General features: G+C 35.5%; 2 protein-coding genes across 3 annotated transcripts in view; both read left to right on the forward strand.

Annotated features, from left to right (window-relative positions):
• The window catches only part of atp7a (ATPase copper transporting alpha), an 813,847-nt gene that overhangs the window by 290,446 nt on the left and 508,329 nt on the right, over window positions 1-15,072 (forward strand). The gene's annotated exons all lie outside the window — the stretch shown is intronic.
• Window positions 1-15,072, forward strand: part of gfra4b (GDNF family receptor alpha 4b) — a 117,439-nt gene that overhangs the window by 94,815 nt on the left and 7,552 nt on the right. The window contains exons 4-6 of the mRNA XM_688916.9: window positions 3,444-3,789; window positions 10,284-10,393; window positions 13,527-13,661. Of these exons, the coding sequence (XP_694008.4) occupies window positions 3,444-3,789; window positions 10,284-10,393; window positions 13,527-13,661 (591 nt within the window). The remainder of the gene's footprint in view (window positions 1-3,443; window positions 3,790-10,283; window positions 10,394-13,526; window positions 13,662-15,072) is intronic.

Here is a 15,072-nt window from a genome sequence, read left to right on the forward strand (position 1 = left end):
TATGTTTGCGCAGACAGCACAATGAGCTTACTCCTCAGCATTTTAAATTCTTCAGTGTTGTTTTATGCTACATTAGGAATATGCATCGTATTTTCTGGGACCCTCCTCCACTCCATATAGCATCAAAAAAAGAAACTGATCCATCCAAAATTGGCCTTGAAAAAAAGAACATAAGGGATTGTAAAGAACCATTGAAGTCAGATGTTTTGATGCATCCAACTCAAATCCTTTTAGTTGTTTGTAGTCTGACCAGCAAAATGCCTCACAAAAATTGGCTGTCAGCCCATATTCTTCAACTCCCATTTAAATACAAAGTTTCTCATCTTTTTTGATGCTTTCACCATTTTCTCCTCTCCGCTGTCAGTCGCAAAACACAACACACCTTGTGAATTGAAAAGGGCCGCTCATCTTCGCCCATTCTACACAGTTGTGCTGCATGGTTATGCTTATGCTGTCTGATCCGCCTCAAGAATCAAAATGTCAGTTTGATCAAGAGCTTGAGAAATGTGCTGTTTCTCATTTTGTATGTGTTTTGCCGATACTAAGCCAACATACAGTTGAACTTAGAAATATTAGACTTGTTAGTTAGTCAGAATTATTAGTAATGTTTAAAGTAAATGATCTAAAAGTGTTTATATGTATTTTTATATTCTGAGTAAGGTGTGAGACTAAAAATGTTCATTTAATTAAATATTGTCGGGCTGATTATTCACATAATTCTGATAAGTAAATTGTCTGTCAACAAATGTAGATTCGTACAACTGCGAACCTCTGTTCATGCAGATCTGCCATTTTGCACGTCCATGTGCACATGAGAGAGTGACAGTGGTAAAAACGAATGCTAAATCAAAACTTTTTAAAATCCCGAATCAATATTGGAGTTACTTTTGCACACTGGAGGAAGGATGACACCATGGTTGAAGTATGTCTGTTAGATAGGCCTCTAGTCATGCAAACCTGATGTAGATTTTGTTGTTTTACGAATGGGTTATATGCACAGAAGTGTTGTTTAGCCACTGAAATCTTCCGGCGCTACATTGATGTGACTATTTTCAGTTTCATAAGGTTCATAAGGTTTTCATAAAGTTTAACAACGAAACATAAGTCAATAGCGCTATTCCGCCTGGCTTGCTTTACTTAGGTGAATTTGGTTTTACATACGCATTGGTTCATTTTGGAACAGTGTGGAACAACCTTTGACGGGCTCCTTGTATTGTTTACCATGCTACTCTAAATATTTGGTCTGCAATAGCATGCTAGTAGTAAATGTAATTCCTGAACCCCGCCGGCAACCACTAAGCATACAGTAGTCGCTTTAGGACAAAGCAAGTGAGAGCATGAGACCAGCGATTCCTGCATGCATGAAATATTGCAAATCATGACAAGTTTTGATTGCTACACAAAAAAGTGCTTCATATACTATAGTTTTTCAAATGGAATTTTAGTATTATGAAGTGCTATAAAGTTTTCTAACTGGCAAATGACATGAACTAGTGGGTTGTCTACTGTCATCTTCAAGGTGCGCGCCTTCATGTTTCAGGAGATGTGGCTTTGGATGGCAGGGGAAGGACTTTGTTTCAAAGATGTTATGCTAACCGGTTAGCATTTTGGCAGATCACCTACTCTACCTTTAACTAGGTTAACTAGGTTAAATAGGCAAGTTAGGGTAATATTACTGTAAGTCAAGTCATTGTATAACAATGGTTTATTCTGTAGACAATTGGAAAAAAATATTGGTATTTTTATTTTATTATTAATAGTGAAAATAGTAAAAAGACTTAGTGAATTACAGTGAAAAATTCTTTGCTTTGTTAAAAATAATTTGGGAAATATTTGAGAAAAAAATCACAGGTGGGCTAATAGTTTTAACTACAGCTGTAATTTGCATAAATTGTCATATTTTATATGGGTTTGTTTAAATTTAAACTTTTGAGCTCTTGATAGCAAATCGTCTTGTCCATAAAATGATAAAACCATCAATTTAAACTAGTTTGTATCCATGATTCATAGAACCCCCAAAATTAACAAACTAATCTGATAAAACTGAAGGGTCACAGATAGTCTTCTGTTAGGTCTTTACTCAAACTCAACCTGCTGAGATCTTGACTGCAACATTGACATTGAATTTGACTTTAAATCTTTGACAGCATAAAAAGTCTGTTCAACAACAAGGGCTTTTGCACCAGAGGAAACTTTTCATAGAGGAAACATTCTCATATCCTGCTGAAAAGGACAGCATATGCTGGTTAGGTATGTTTTAAGGAATGGCTGATGGCTACATGCATACAAACACAAAACCAATATTTTTTTACAAAAGAAAAATAAACTAAAACTAACTAAACCACTAATGAAATGAACAGTTTCACCAGATGGCTTGAATTTGCTTTATTTGGAAATACGTAATTAATTTAATCTGATTGGAATGATTCTGTAGGAGAGTGAATCATGCATAAATCAAACAAACAATATATTACAATCACAGATAAATACAGTTGAGCAAAGGTAAATGTGAAACAAACAGTCGTTTATGGTTTCTGGGGAGTTCCGATTGTTCAAGTTCTGTACCCAAATAACAAGATGTAAAATAACACTGCATAGTCTTAACTGCATTAATAATTAAATACAGTGAATCTTTTTAAAAGTCACAACTGTATCTGTACATTTGTTTTGTGCTTAAATGCTTTAAACTATCTTGAAACGCTCACACAGTCACATGCATTAAAAACACATACACACAACTGATAAACTTTCACTCTATTATTGTTCCTCCCTGCAGTGATGCTACAATCCTGCATATTGCGGTCAACAATAGTCCAGACTCAACAATTCACATCCTGCAACGTGACTGTTGTGGATGCACACATTGTGATCTCGATGCAAAGAAATTGTGCACCCGCAATTTATATGTAGCCTTCCATACAAAACATTGGCACTATAATTTAGTGTTGCTAGTCATAAACATACATAAAGCTAATGTAAGTGGCTAATGCTGCCGTTTTCTGTGTTGTTTTCTTTTCTCAACCTCAGTGATGTGTAACAAAACAATTCTCTTTAGGTGATTTAATTTCTTCCCCCTCCTTTTGCTCTTTCAATTGCGTAATATATACATCTCCAGTAAAATCTATGATGCAAAATGAAATCACGTCTTTTTAATGTCTTCTCTCCTCCAGCTATCTATTTTATAAAATGTCTTAATCGAATTTGTCGTCACTTCACTTCTCATGTAACTTCAGAGATCCTAGTGATGGAGTGAATGCAACACCGAAAATAGGCTGAGGGGGAAATTAAGTTCTGTGGAGAATGCCCTGGTTGCTACAGTAGTTCCTATAACTATCTGGTGCAAAAACTCATAATATAGCCCGTTCTGGCCATGAGCTGCCAGTATATATACTTTTAATCACTTCAGTCAGTCCTAACGACTGCAACGTTTGAATTCTCCACAGATTCTGAAATCGGGATGAGCACAGTGAACCGTTGCCTGGATGCGGCCAAAGCTTGCAACATTGATGACGTTTGCCAGAGACTGCGCACCGAGTATGTGTCAACATGCATCAAGCCCTCCACCAAATCGGGTTTGTGTAACCGATCAAGGTGCAACAAGGCCTTGCGGCGATTCTTTGACAGAGTCCCTGCAGAGTACACCCACGAGCTGCTTTTCTGCCCTTGCAGCGACATGGCCTGTTCGGAGAGACGACGACAGACCATCGTGCCCAGCTGCTCCTATGAGGGAGAAGATAAACCCAGCTGCCTCTCGCAGATGAGGATCTGTAAGGCCGACTATGTTTGCAGGTCAGTTTCAGAGGCTTTGACAGCCACATACCATGTGGGCGGCAGGATTAAACAACTCACCTTGCATGCACTTCTTTTTTCAGAGTAAATAAAGCCTCAGCTTTTCTATAGCTGTCTAGAGAAAGAAACACTCGCATATTACTGGTGATAAGAAAAAAAGCTGTTCTTCGCCATCCTTGTAATCCATGTTTGAATAAATGGTCATTGGACAGAGTTATGAGACCCTGAAATGTTTTAGAAGTCAGATGTTTTCAGATAAATCACATGATTGTGAATTCAGTATTGAGCAGTGCAGGTTAGATGGTCCTTCATCAAGACTAATATCTAAGACTAATATTATTCTAGCATACGGCAGTGACACATGCATTCAGTCTGTCGCTATAAATAACAAAGATAAATCCATCTGTTGATGATTAATTGGTATTAACGATGGGAGCTAATCAGTTCTGGTATGAAAAAAATTTATTGGTTGTGAGGTAACATTTTTTCCTCACTCTTAACGAGTGATTAAATGACTCAGATGCCTTAGTGAATAACAGCAAGAAAAGCAGCACGCTGTGATTATGAGGACTGTTTATTAAAGACGTTGTCATGATTTTGGCATTTAAACCAACTGGTTGATCACAGGTTTTATTTTTGTGGAACAGCCATGGACAACAGAGAAAACCAATGTTAGAGGAATATTCCACTTTTTAAAGAAAATACACTCATTTTTTTGGTCACCTAGAGTTAAACTGTTGAGTTTTACCATTTTTTAAAAATCCATTTGGCCGATCTCTGATGGAAGTTAGCTCAGCATAAATAATTAAATTAGATTAGACCAGGGGTCTCAAACTCAAATTGGCATGAGGCCATATCAGTGACTGACTATTCATAGGAGGGCCGTTTTAATACTCAAGCTAAAGAAAAACGTGGAAACCTGATGTAATTGATGCTCTCAGACATTCTTCCCTAGAGTATCAAAGCTCCTTTTTGTTTCTTGTTGTATGTATTGAAGGAATAGTTTAAATTGCTATGAAAATACTACAATTGAATAATAGGCATAATAATAATAATAATAATAATAATAATAATAATAATAATAATAATAATAATAATAATAATAATAATAATACTAATAATAATAATTATTATTATTATTATTATTATTATTATTTTTTTTTACTCAAGTATTGCTTAACAGATAGCATGAGACTGACAAAATGAGGTAAGTTAACTTTTTTGACTTTACTGGCAATTGTTCTTCTTTACAGCAATCTTTATTGTAAAACTATAACAAAGAGGGGGAAAATATTGACATTACTTTAACATGTTCAATTCAGCCAGCAGTCAAATTTTACTAAGGCACATTTTTATACAAATCTTAATATGCATATAATGATCTATTAATAAGACCATTTGAATCGAATATTAGCAAAATGATCATATTTTAACCACCAGCATAATATGTAAGCCATGAAGAGGAGTACAAAATACAGGCGGTATAAAACTGATTATAATCAAATGACCCTTGAATGTTTACAAAAATAGAGATTTTGTAAAAATAGAGCACTTAAGGGCATATATTTCAATGTATTTTTTAATCAGCCCCAGAAATAATCTGCAAGTGTGTTATCCTTGACTGCACGCTGAGAGAAACCAAAGTTCCTTGAACATATAGTACAGTAGTTTAAATGTCCATTATGTGGGGGGTCAAAACCACAAGTGGCTATATGTGACTGCACAACAATGGAAGCGATTCAAAAACATATGTTTTGCCGAATCTTGTTATAATTTAAACGTCAGTTGCGGGCCAGAGGGAGGAGGAGGGTAGTCACAAATGGCCTGCAGGCAGCAGTTTGAGACCCCTCACTCTCAGAAAAAAAGGTACAATGAGGGTACAATTTTGCTCCTAGAGGGAACAAAATATATAATTGTGCCTTTAAAGGTCCCAAATTGGTCCTTAGGGCACAATTTTGTACTCAAATGGGCCAAAAAGGTACAAACGTCCAGATTTAGGTTTGAAAGGTACACTTTTGTACCTTTTATAGCACATTTGGGTACATAATTGTACTGTAAAGGACCATTTTGGCACCTTTAAAGGTACAATTATATATTTTGTTTCCCTATAGGAACAAAATTGTACCCTCAGCTTATAAGATCAAGACACCATATAACACTAATTTTTAATTAATTAATACTAAACATTAATACTAAAATACATAATTTAAAAATATAAAATTAATAAATTGATTGAATAAAATACTTTAATAATTATTTTTTTAATTTATTCAAATGTTATTTTTTCTCAAAAAATATTTAAAATTTAATGTAGAATTGAATGTAATTTTAATAATTAAAAACGTAAATACTGGTCTTTACTTACTGTTTAAGACCCTAAATGGGATTTAGAATAAGGATCATGCAGAGTGACAGTATCTTCATTCAGGTGGAGATGTTGCTGTCTCTTTAAGAATGCGGCTTGTTGGCAGTGTTTGTTACTGAGGCGGTCGAGTTTGCTCATGCTGGCTGTTTACACAGAACTTCGCACGATTTTCAAAGAAAAGTCTATTTTGGAGTCCACACTTTTCAGGTAAATATGTATTTATGACATATTTTCAGTTTCATTTTTACATGTGACGCCATGTTCTACTGCTTTTGTCTGACTCTCGTGCCTCGGCTTTCCCCCGCTTAAAGACCGCGAAAAAATTCTCCGACTGCTTGGTGTACGTTTGCCTGCAGGATGGAGTTGGCTAAGAGGTCTGCAGCTTATTAAAGAAGTTAATACAATATGATATTGAAGTCACCGCGGGACATAACGTTATTGAAGGTGAGTAAGTTAACTATATGCTATTAGTTTTCTCGGTGTAAAAACACACTTTATCGCCTACGTATTCGCGCCTCATATCTTACGTTACTGCTTTATTAATAAGTGTTGCCACTGCGGAATATAATCGCAACCCAGATAGCAAAACACTCGGGCCAGTTCCGGCTAGTTTCTCGCCTGCCGGAGACTTACCCCTCGGCCCGGCTCCATTTGCTGTACTCGGACAGGATGCCTATGGACTCACTGCTCTATTCGGACTGCTTCAATCGGGCAGCAGTAAGTGAGCCGAGGCTGCCGCATCCGAGCCGGAATCGGCCCGTGAGCAAAGCGAGCGATTATGTAACCATGGCTAATTACAAACGTGGTGTGTGTATTCCTGTACACATCTTCATTTTAGTGTCTACATTAACGTTGAGGAGTGTCCACAAACTCTCATGTCCAGAATTGTTGGTGCTTCACTTATGTTAATGCTTATGTTAATGTATAATTATTAACGTACCACGTTGTATGAATCGACGTTTTAAGTAATGCTTCGTTCTTTAATGTAATATTTAATGTAATACCTTACAGTATTTTAACTATTTTATAAATATCTAAAAATAAACAAATAGTTATTATTTTCTCTTATTGCTTTCCAGAAGTTTTTAAAGTTTCCATTTGACCTTCAGGACAGTTGGAACAACAGAATGCAGCCTAACAGCATCAGACCAGTGAAGGCATTTCATATGAAAGCATGGCTCAGTACAAGATGCAAGTATTTCTCATTATCTGTATACCATGGTTTTAATGGCTTACATACTATTTTAAATTTGTAGGTTTTTACTTACAAACAACAATAAATGTACACATATATATGTTTCAAATTATTTTCTAGGTATTCATCGAAAGATGAGAGATCAACTGAAGAATGCTAAGGACCTGACTCTAAGGTACTCTTTCTAAATTTTCTCTACTTGATTAATATTATTAAATTCTAGCTTTGTATGGATTCCTTCATATTTGTTTGTATGCCACATATTATGTTCCAGGAATTGATTTTACAGCAGCACTTATCATGTTGCCAGCCTTGTTCAGCGAGAAACTTCAACATTTTGCTGTACTCAGGTGCGTAAGTTGTTTTCTGTTTAGTATATGCTGTGATAAATGCATTTTATAATTCTTGATATTCTTTATATTAGGATTGCAAAGCGGGTAGTCACCTTACAGCAAAAAGATCGCTGGTTCGAGCCTCGGCTGGGTCAGTTAGCATTTCTGTGTGGAGTTTGCTTGTTCTTCCCGTGTTCGTGTGGGTTCCTTCCAAGTGCTCCGGTTTCCCCACAAGACCAAAGACATGTGCTATAGGTGAATTGGGTAAGCTAATTTTTCTGTAGTGTATAAATGTGTGTATGAATGAGTGTGTATGAATGTTTGTATTACTGGGTTGTGGCTGGAAGGGCATCTTTTGCGTAAAATGCTGGATAAGTGGGCAGTTCATTTCACTGTGGCGACCCCAGATTAATAAAGGGACTAAGCCAAAAAATTAATGAGTGAATGAACTTTATATTAATCATTTTATCTGTTATACTTTTTTTTAAATCAGTGAATATTAATTATTTCACATTCTATGCATGTTGACTTTCTCTTCATCAATGATATTAATGAAATAATTGCTTTGTTATTTACAGTGAATCATCTTCACCACATCCAACAGTTCAAGTACAGGAGGACACCACCGACTGGACCACAAGACGAGTCATGGCAGTCTTCAGAGTTGATGGCATTGTGATTGGCCGGGTTAATGGTGTGGACGAATATACATTTTTATCCATCTCATTTGAAGAACACCTTGATGTTTCTGCAGTGGAATGTTTTGAATGAACTGTGGACGATGACAAGCCTCGACCCACTCCAGTTACCAGAGTGATCAACCTTGTTTTTTGTTTCTCTTAATGCTCTTGGATAATAATCACAATCATCAAGTTAATCTAGCACACTGCTCTCATTCATGCATAAAGCAATTTTTTAAATAACTTGTGGTCCTAATGACTATCAAAGAACATTTTCCAGTTATGAGTGCCTTACATGTCATGTTTACCAAAAGCATAAACGTATTGTGTTACAACAAATTACAACTCTTCTTGAGGAAGTTGAGGAAGAATCTACTGATGTTGAAGAAGAGGCTACTAATGTTTTTGGTTTTCTGCACTGTTGATGCAATTTATAGAAGAAACATTGCCTTCATTCTGAAATACAGAGAAAATGTTGATGGCAAATTATTTATTATGACTGCGCATTCTGACTAAAGACAAATACTTTGGACTTTATAAAGTGCAGTACTTGATGTAGCCTGTGTAATGTGTTTATAAATCTTAAACAGTATTCTTGTGGTCTTTGTATTAAGTGTAGATGATTTACTGTACAGTGAGTGAACAATTTTTATTTGTTATCTAAATTGATCTTTTTACTGTTTTACATGTCTGGTTTATACTTGCTGTGTAATTTTATTACTTGACACATTCAGTTGTGAATTGTAATAAAATATGATTACATTTCTAAATAAAAATGGACATCTGCGAACCAAAATTATTTATTTATTTGTGCATGCAGTCACCAAAGGATCAAAATGCCTGGGTCAGTACCCTGAAAATGGTATATAATATAAGAAGGTACATTTTCGTACCTTCCTTGGGGGTACAAAATTGTCCCTTAAATGGTACAAATGTAGAAGGTACAATTTTGTACCTCTAAACAGAGGTACAAAATTGTACCCTTTAGGGTACCACCCCAGTGACGGGCCATTTGTACTCTAAAAGGTACAATTTTGTACCTTTTTTTCTGAGAGTGCTGGATAGACCATCTTGTCCCGGAAACCCCATGCCTCCCCAAAAAGTTTTTGGTCACAATTTATTTTGTTGGTCTGTTTGTTGAATTTAGGTTACATTGCTACTAATTCAAGTTAGATTATAAGTAGACTAAAGATGTGGTTAGAATTGGGGTTAGAGTTAAGGTTAGTGTAAGTTGACATGTACTTGCAAAGTTTCTTATAGTCCGTTAAATGTCTGTTGAAGGAGCAGTATCAACAGATATTAAGCAGACAGTCTACTAATACTCAAATGGACCACGAAAATAAAGTGTTACCAAGGTTTTGATGTTTTTCCAATTTAAAACTTGACATTTCTATAGTTACATTGTGTATTAAGGACTTTTAATACCTTATTAAGAGAAAATTAAGCTGCTTTCTTCTTGGTCAATATATTAACAGTAGGAAATGTCTACTGTCATTCATAGTGTATTGATCAAGGAATGTAACAAGAATGTAGGCGCAATGATATTACTCGGTGCAGCTACTTAGTTTTGACTGTAATATAATGATGTGCGCCTTTTGTGAAGCTGCTTTGGAATGATAATTATTGTAAAAAAAAAAGCATTGAATTGAATGGTTACCTATCTGAAGACTATTTTCGAGCTCTGCATAAGGGGACTTAATTATTAATCTAAACGGTTGGTTAAATCCCATTTATTGGTGAGAGGAACCGTTTTGGAACTGTGTTTTATTGCCATGTGATGTCCAGTGTAACATCAAATTTTATCTTGAGAAGCAGATTTGGACCTTGCCATGATTATGTCAGTATGGCCGCCACACTTATTAGAACACATTCTGTCTGCTTGGCTGCTTTCCACACATGTACTGCTTGTGCTTGTTCTACAGGTCCCGTTTGGCCCAGTTTCAGTACGACTGCCAGCCAGACGAGCAGTCTGCCACCGGCTGCACACAGGGAAACTATGCAGCTTGTCTTATTGCTTACACTGGAATGATAGGTAAATCATTTAAACCCACTTTATGCTATTGTTCTGCAAACTGGTAACCGGATTTTGGCTGTTTATTTCTCAGTTTTATTAAAACAGGAGCAAGGCTGATGTAATTCATTTGGAGAATGATGCGTTTGTTATTTTACTGCTCAGAGAAACATGGAGGGACCTGTGTGTCTGTGATGAAAGACTATAAAACTAGCCAGGCACTTTCAAAGTCACGGAGAGATTGATTTCACTTCCCAATAAAACTGAATGAAAGCAATATTTTTTATGAGTTTTTTTTTTACATGGGCTTTTTTGTTTGTTTAGTTCTGCTTCTTGCTCATTTGAGCAAACAGAATCCTTTTAAAATAAATTTCTTATTTAATCATAATATTTTGGACAGGAAATTTGATTTCATTATTTTCAGTAATACATATAAAAATATTAAACATACTGTTACTTATATTCCTAAAAAAACTGTTGCCAAATTAGAGAAATGCATATTTGTAAAGTGCATTTCCGACATATCACTAGTTTCTTGTTCTGAATAATGTCAGATTTTTCTACATTCTACAGATTTTCTACATTCTACAACAATGATTAGTAGATATAAGGGAATAAAGGACTTGCAAGGGAATAAAATTGTAACCAGGAAGTCGGGTGACAACGGAGTGAGGATCCAAGTACGGCTTTATTTAACAAAGAATGGTCAGACAGGCAATGACCAACAGGTACAAACAGTAGCACGATGGCAATCCAGAATAGTCAAGTCACAGGCAATAAGGTCGGTACAAGATCGACATAAATGAATAACATAAACAAGGAAACAAGGCTAGGGTCAAGAACCACGGAATGACTAGACAAAGACAACACTTCATAATATTACAGCAAAACAAGACACAGCAAAGTGTGTGGGAATGTCATTGTAGAGCAACACAAACAGCACAAAGAGTATAAACCAGCCTTAAATAGACCATGTTATCAGTCATTGATCAGCTGTGTGTGTGTGATAATCAGAGATCTGCAAACAGTTTTTTTTGGAGTTTGTGCATGATGGTATACAGTATGTAGTTCATAAAGTGATAGAATTGCAGTCCGGGTGATGGTGCATGTTTACCAGCGATCTGCAAGCCTGGATTGCTGGTGATCGTGACAAAAATCTAGATGAGATATTGTAATAATTCAGTAATTAACCTTATTTAAATCTACATATTAGTAGACTATGGACCATGATTCAAATCTATAAAAGATTCACCATCAAAGTTTCATACACACAAACACCCACACAGTGCAGCCCTAAAGTAATTAATTGTCAATTTAAATATTTATGCTCTATTGCTTATGCTTATAATCTATACCATTTTGTCAGAAATGCTTTAATCAATTAAAATATAACAAAACATATATGACATCTTTTAATTTTAATATTTCAAAAGGATAGTCCAAAATGAAAATTTACTCGCTATTTATTCATCCTTAAGTGTTTTTAAACGATTATACACTATTTTTCTTTATTCTCTTGAACGCTAAAGAAGATATTTTGAAGAAAGCTAAAATCCTGTAACTACTGACTTCCACAGTAGGAAAAACAAATATTATGGAAGTCAATAGTTACAGTTTTACAGATTTCTCAAAATATCTTCTTTTTTTTTCGTGTGTGTTCAACAGAAGAAATGATTTTGTATTTGGAGCAAGTAAAGAGTGAGAAAAAGATGAACTTTGAGTTTTGGCTGAAGTATCCATTCCAAGTCATTTTCTTTTCGGCTTAGTCCCTTTATTAATCTGGGGTTGCCACAGCGGGATGAACCACCAACTCATTCATCATATGTTTAATGCAACAGATGCCCTTCCAGCTGCAACCCATCACTGTGAAACATCCACATAAACTCATACACTACAGACAATTTACCTTACCCAATTCACCTACACCACATGATTTTAGACCTGTGGGGAAAACTGTAACACCTAGCAGAAACCCATGCGAACAAGGGGAGAACATGCAAACTCCACACAGAAATGCCAACTGACCCAGCTGATGCTCGAACCAGCAACCCTCTTGCTGTGAGGTGATTGTGCTACCCACTGCGTCCCCGTGCTGCCCTGCTGAAGTATCCCTTTAGGTATATCTATTAGCAGCTTGGATTGAAAAGTTATCTGCTGATTTAGAAGAGGAGTTACAATTGTGTTTAGATTAAACCTTAAAAGTAAAAATATACCAAAATTAAATGTGTCTGTGATGAGTGTGCCTATTGAACAGGTAGATGTAATTAGGCTTCTTGGGGTTCTTATTTTTAGTAGGTAAAAGTGGTCAAAACAGATCGATAAAATGTTAAGTTATTGGAAGAGTTTATCATTTATTAGTAGATGTGTAAGATCTGTACCACTGTACTGTATCTCTTAAATTGTGCAGGCAATGGTTCTTTCTTATCTAGATTAATGTTCAGTGGTATGATCGAGTGCGTCAAGTAAAGACTGGGATAAATTACAGTTAGTCCAGAATGGAGCTGCATGACTTATTTTGTACTGCTTTAAAACTTTAACAAAACTTTACCAAAACAAAACTTTAGGTTGGTTATTGCTGAAGGATAGGGTAATTATTTCTCTGTTGTGTTCCTATGAAATATTTCTTTTCCAAGCGTTCCAAGTGTATTGTACTGTCAACTTACATATAGTAATGTCATAATTTTACACCAGGCATGTGTCAAAAAGAAGTTTTTTTCTACCTGTTTCAAAAACAAATGCAATGAATGGAATGAAAACATGGAATGAATTGCCATCAGACATTACATGCTTTGTAACAAGTAAAATAAGGTTTAAAAAAAAATTGTTGAAGAAATATTTAATGGCACAATATTAAATAGATTGTTGATCTGGAAGTATGAATTTTGGGTTTTATGTTTTTGTAGTGGTCTTTGTTGTTATGGAATGTAATTTTGTTTTGTGTTTGATGGACCCTTGGTAGAATAGCCACTACCTTGGAAGTGGCTAATGGGGATCATGATAAATAGATAAATAAATGTAGTAAACCAAAACGTGACATTTTGTACACATATATCATGTAATTTCTATAGATTTACTTTATAATTATCTCATTTATGTATAAAATGCTAATAGAAATCACAAATATCATGTACACAAAGGTCTTTTGTTATTACAGGCAGTCCAATCACCCCAAACTATGTGGACAATTTCACATCCGAAGTGTCTCCCTGGTGCTCGTGTTCAGCCAGCGGGAATCTGAAGGATCAGTGCTCTGACTTCCTGGACTATTTCACAAACAACGTCTGTTTACGTAAGTCAGTGCTGCTCCTGTACATCATCTGTGTTGGCAATCATTTCTGAGTCACGGACATCTGAAATGTGAAAAGACATTGCATGTGCAGTCTGAAAGAACCATAGGGTTTTACTGTTAGTCAACAGTGCAAGGCCAGGACAGAATCAGAGTTCTTTTTCAATTCCATTGAGCGACAGCTTATCTATTATTTTTAAGCAGAATTCAGAATTTTAAACACAGCATGCATTAAAACAGCACATGAAGATCTGCAAATGAAGGCCACTGCAGGTTTCTAAATGGGTAATGCAGTCATAAATGTAATTACATTGAGCTGCCTGTACTCTTTTAGAATTCTTATAAAGTAGAAGTTTCCACTGAAGTTGTATGTCCTTCACAAGAGCACAGAATAGCATAAAGCATCCTCTTGCTATTCTGCTCCATTAGTCATACGTTCTTATATTGTATGTCAGCCTAGCGTTCACCACCACTGCACAGAAAACCTCCACAGAAAACAGTCAGCCTGGCTCTTTTAAATGACAGAACATTTCAAAAATTACCTCATCTGTCTCTTATCACTTGCGTCCTTATTCTCCATTTAAGCAGAACCAGGACACACTATTTGAAAAGCATTTGATAAGTGTGGCTTTTTATTTGTCTGCAAACTCAATGCTCTTGATTGCTCTTTTTATTTCATATTAAAGTTACAAACTTACTTTTTCCAAACACTACAAGATTAGTTTACCCAAAAATGAAAATGACCTCACCATTTACTGAACCTTATGTGATTTTACAGTTTTCTTTAATCGTTTTTGCCATAAATTTCACAACCCTGGTGTCTATTTTCAAATCCCTAGACAAAATATTCACAACCGTATTCACAACACTTCTTTCAAATACTTGGATACAATACACACGTCAAAGATACTTTGTTCATTAACCTAAAATCACCTTTTCAATATAATACAATTAAAAATCAAATCAATCCCATTTCCAAATGCAAGGCAAACATCACATATTAAATAACCATGTATTCATATAAATACCATGATGCAAATGTCAACTGATATAAGCACTCAAAATAATAAGTAACTGTTGCTTTACTCTGGATGCATGGAAACTGATGTACAATTTTACATGTTTAGATGATGAAAATTTCAGGATAGATCAAATGACAGTTACCACAAAAGATGAGCCAACTGGACTACACTATCTATAGATTTCATTGTTATTCATTTATTATGGTTTATATGTTCCATGTACCACTTCCACAGACAATGTTTTTATATTTGAAATTACTGTATGTAAGAAAGTCCAATCACAGAACCATAGCTGAACAATTTCAGGCCTGGATTTGCATTGACAGAAGGTTCTTTTGAAGATTCTTGACTAACGTAAACCCCACTGTGATGTAGAGGAGAACCTGTGGACA

The sequence above is a fragment of the Danio rerio genome, chromosome 14 (assembly GCF_049306965.1).
Source record: "Danio rerio strain Tuebingen ecotype United States chromosome 14, GRCz12tu, whole genome shotgun sequence".
NCBI classification, from domain to species: domain Eukaryota; kingdom Metazoa; phylum Chordata; class Actinopteri; order Cypriniformes; family Danionidae; genus Danio; species Danio rerio.